This window comes from Dama dama, chromosome 1, assembly GCF_033118175.1.
Source record: "Dama dama isolate Ldn47 chromosome 1, ASM3311817v1, whole genome shotgun sequence".
Lineage (NCBI taxonomy): Eukaryota > Metazoa > Chordata > Mammalia > Artiodactyla > Cervidae > Dama > Dama dama.
The window spans coordinates 49348261-49352242 of NC_083681.1; the positions used below are offsets into that span (position 1 = coordinate 49348261).

Sequence of the window (3982 nt, forward strand, 5' to 3'; positions counted from 1 at the left end):
CCACCTGGCAATGAAAGAGGTGCAGGAGATGTGGGTCTGATCCCTGGATCAAGGAAATACCCTTGAGTAGGAAATGGCAAGTGAAAGTGAAGTTGAAAGTTGCTCAGTTGTGTTTGACTCTTTGCAGCCCTGTGGACTATACAGTCCATGGAATTCTCCAGGCCAGAATACTGGAGTGGGTAGCTTTTCCCTTCTCCAGAGGATCTTCCCAACCCAGGGATCAAACCCAAGTCTCCCACATTGCAGGCAGATTCTTTACCAGCTGAGCCACAAGAGAAGTCCAAGAATACTGGAGTGGGTAGCCTATCCCTTCTCCAGCAGATCTTCATGACCCAGGAATTGAACCGAGATCTCCTGCATTGCAGGCTGATTCTTTACCCACTGAGCTATCAGGGAAACCTAGTAAATGGCAATCCACTCTGGTATTCTTGCCTGGATAATATCATTGACATAGGAGCCTGGAGGGCTACAGTCCATGGGATGGCAGAATCAGACACATTTGAACACACACTCACATAATACTACTATTATCTTAAAAACAAAATATCAATTTTAATATTTAAAATCAAATATCTACATTAATATGAAATCATTAACATAAAGAGGGGGAAGAGAAAGATATGTTTTAGAGTTTCAGACTTTCTGTTGGTTGAATTTCTTGAGGATTCTGTCACGAATCTGCTTGGTCTTGACACTATAGACAATAGGGTTCATGAGGGGTGGCACCAGCAAATAGACATTGGCCATGAGCACATGGACAATTGGGGAAGCATTCTTCCCATAGCGATGGATCATAGATAGTCCAATCATTGGTGTATAGAAAGTGAGTACAGCACAGATATGAGAGATGCAGGTATTAAGAGCTTTCACCCTCTCTGTCCTGGAGGCTATACTCAAAACTGTGCCAAGGATGAGGATATAGGAAAGGAGGAGGAGAACTGAATCAAGTCCCATGGAGCAGATGACCACCATGAGGCCATAGATGCTGCTGACCCGACGGCTGGATACAGTTGTCTTGATGAGGTCTTGGTGCAGGCAGAAGGGGTAGGAGAGAATATTGACAGGACGATATTGAAGCCTTTTTAAGAGGAAGGAAGCTGGAAAGACCAGAGCCAAGGCTCTTCCGGTGATTGCCAAAGCAATCCCAATGATTACATCATTGGTTAAAATGGCTGCATAACGCAGGGGTGCTCGGATTGCTACCAAACGGTCAAAGGCCATAGCCAAAAGCACAGCTGACTCAATAATTGAGAAAACATGAATGAAGTACATCTGGACCAGACAACCATTGAAAGAGATCTCCCGGGCATGGAACCAGAAAACGCTGAACATGGTAGGTAAGGTTGTAGTGGATAGGCCCAAATCAGTAAATGCCAGCATTGATAGAAAGTAATACATTGGTTGGTGGAGGGAAGGTTCAGTTCTGATGATAAATAGAATGGTAATGTTCCCTGCAACGGAGGTGGCATAAACCAAGAAAATAGGGAGGGAAATTAAGCCATATCTGCTTTCAAGGCCCGAGAAGCCGGTCAGGAGGAAGCAGGGGTAGAGGACAGAGTCATTGAAGACAGACATGGTGCTGATGGAGGCACCTTCAGTCTAGGTGGGGAGACAAAATCACAGAACAATTAGGGTGAAATGCACAAAGAAACAACGCTCTGATATATTTTGCTCTGTTTACTATTTTCAATCACTCCTATGCTCCTTATGTATAATTACCACCTGTATTTATTAATTTACAACTTATTTAATTTTCTTCATTGTGCATTTATTTAGAACATATTTTATTAAAGGAAATCTGGGTAAGCTAAAATATAGAGAAATATATTGGTTTGGCGAAATTGTTCATTCAGATTTTTCCCTAACATCTTACAGAATAACCCAAATGAACCTTTTGGCGAACCTAATATGAGAAAGGCCTTCAGATACTTACAATCTCTATCCACTATAGAGAGAGCTAAAATTAAAATAAAGTGTTAGTTTAATGCAAGGTCCTTTAAAATACAGAAAGAGGAAACTAATGATGCAGAGGGGTCAGAGAAAATTTGCTAAAAGTAATTCTTGAATTAGGTCTCGAATGACAAACATGAGTTAAATGGAAACAAAGGACTGTGTTGGGTGGTCTATGCTGATCGACACACATGTAAATGCAGAGAGGTATTAGTGTAAGTGGATATAATTGAATAAAGCTATAGGTTAGGGACAGAAGTCCCCTGTAGCTCAGCAGTAAAGAATCTGCCTGCAATGCAGGAGCCTCAGGACACACAGATTCAATCCCTGGTCTGGGAAGATCCCCTGGAGGAGGGCATGCAAACCCACTCCAGTATTCTTACCTGTAGAATCCATGGATAGAGGAGTCTGGCAGACCACAGTCCATAGGGTCACAAAGAGTTGGACAGGACTGAAGCGACTTAGCACACACGGATAAGGTAGGTAGGCTTTTCAGATAGTTATTGGAATTAAGACTGCATATATGGACCAAAATTTCTGAAGGAATTTATGCATAAATATAAAGATCTTGGACATAATCTTAGAAGACATAAGAAAGACATTTTAACAAAAAGTGAAAAATATGACCATATTTATACTGTATTGCTGTCATATGGTCCCCAATCCACCCTGTTGCACTAATTCAATTACACTTTATAGTTTCCTCTGACACATGTAAAAAAAAAAAAAAAGTAATTTCTTATCTCTCTATAGGGATCAAAGGAAATTTTTTCTCTGATACTATTTTCCTTCCTTTTTAGGAACAGATTCAGTTAGAATAATTGCTTTATATAGTCTTGTCCTGTGGTTTATATACTATACTAATCATAGCATATTAGGTAATACTGGTCTTTTACATCTCCTTTTATTTCCTAGCTTTTTATATCACAAATTTCTCCTGATCTCTTTTATCATCACTGCATGAAAACTGTCATCTCTTTGAGTCTTACACACAATTATTTTCTTTGTCCTTGATACTCTTCCTCAAATCTTTGAATACCTTCAGAAATTCCATCCTGCCCACATATTCCAGGTCTTCCCTCTAAGATCATTTTCTCCTACTTTGTAGAAAAGTCTCTCACTTAGGATATTCTTAATCCACTTTCCATAGAGGAGTCCATCTGATACAGACATAAGCAGTCAGCTCCTAGTGGCTGTTCCTTCAGAGTCACAGAAAGTCTGAAGATAATTGTCATTCACTGGCTCTGTCACTTTGGAAGATTAAGAAAAATTTTGAGCATAAAATTGGGAACTGTATAACTTTATATAATATTTAAGAGATTTAAGGAAATATATCTGAAATTTTGGCACAGTTTCCAAGACCTAGGAGACACTTGGGGCTTAAGTGAAGCAAAACGGTAATAGAAATGCTGAAGTAGCCATAATCTTAAGCATATCAGCCCTGTGCACCAGTGACCAAAATCAGGTGTAACCTGGAGTGCCCAAGTTACCACTTATAAAGATGTTACTCCTCAGGGCTTTTCTTCAGAATCATTTTGCTTAATTCTCTTTTTGGCTTGTATGTTACTAGCTTATAGAAAAACCTAAATGATCTTTTTGGCCAACCCAATAATATTGCTAAGTGTACATGATTTGCTTGAGAGTGAGGTAGAGGGGATACTCAAATCATCATTGTTGTCATTTTTAACATTATAGTTTTTAGTTAATATCAGATAGCAGTGTTTTCAGAGACCAGAGATTTTAGTACATGGATCCCCATCATATGTTCTATCAATGCCTGGACATGAGTTAATAATACCATCCCAGAGCTCTTCTGAGAAGCCTCTAAGGATGATTGCTTGGCCCTTTTAGGGACATGGCAATCTGTACCTCTGACCTATCCCCAAACAGTGATTTTACACAAGCTATGGTCATCCTATCTCTTGACTTCTCTTTCTACTTCCTGAATTCTTCAAATATATTTGGTATTAATTTGTTACCCATTTTTTCACCTTTGAAGACTTCTTTCAGGTGTAGACAGGTTGGCTGGATC

General features: G+C 39.6%; 1 protein-coding gene across 1 annotated transcript; it reads right to left on the reverse strand.

Moving 5' to 3' along the window:
- Nucleotides 1–633: 633 nt before the first annotated feature.
- Nucleotides 634–1575, reverse strand: LOC133054283 (olfactory receptor 51G2-like). The gene has a single exon (XM_061139155.1). The coding sequence runs from the start codon at nt 1573–1575 to the stop codon at nt 634–636; it is 942 nt and encodes a 313-aa protein (XP_060995138.1).
- Nucleotides 1576–3982: the final 2407 nt, after the last annotated feature.

What these genes read in the sequence shown, in the direction of transcription:
- LOC133054283 (XM_061139155.1), bottom strand. Translation starts at nt 1,575, where the DNA reads ATGTCTGTCTTCAATGACTCTGTCCTCTACCCCTGCTTCCTCCTGACC.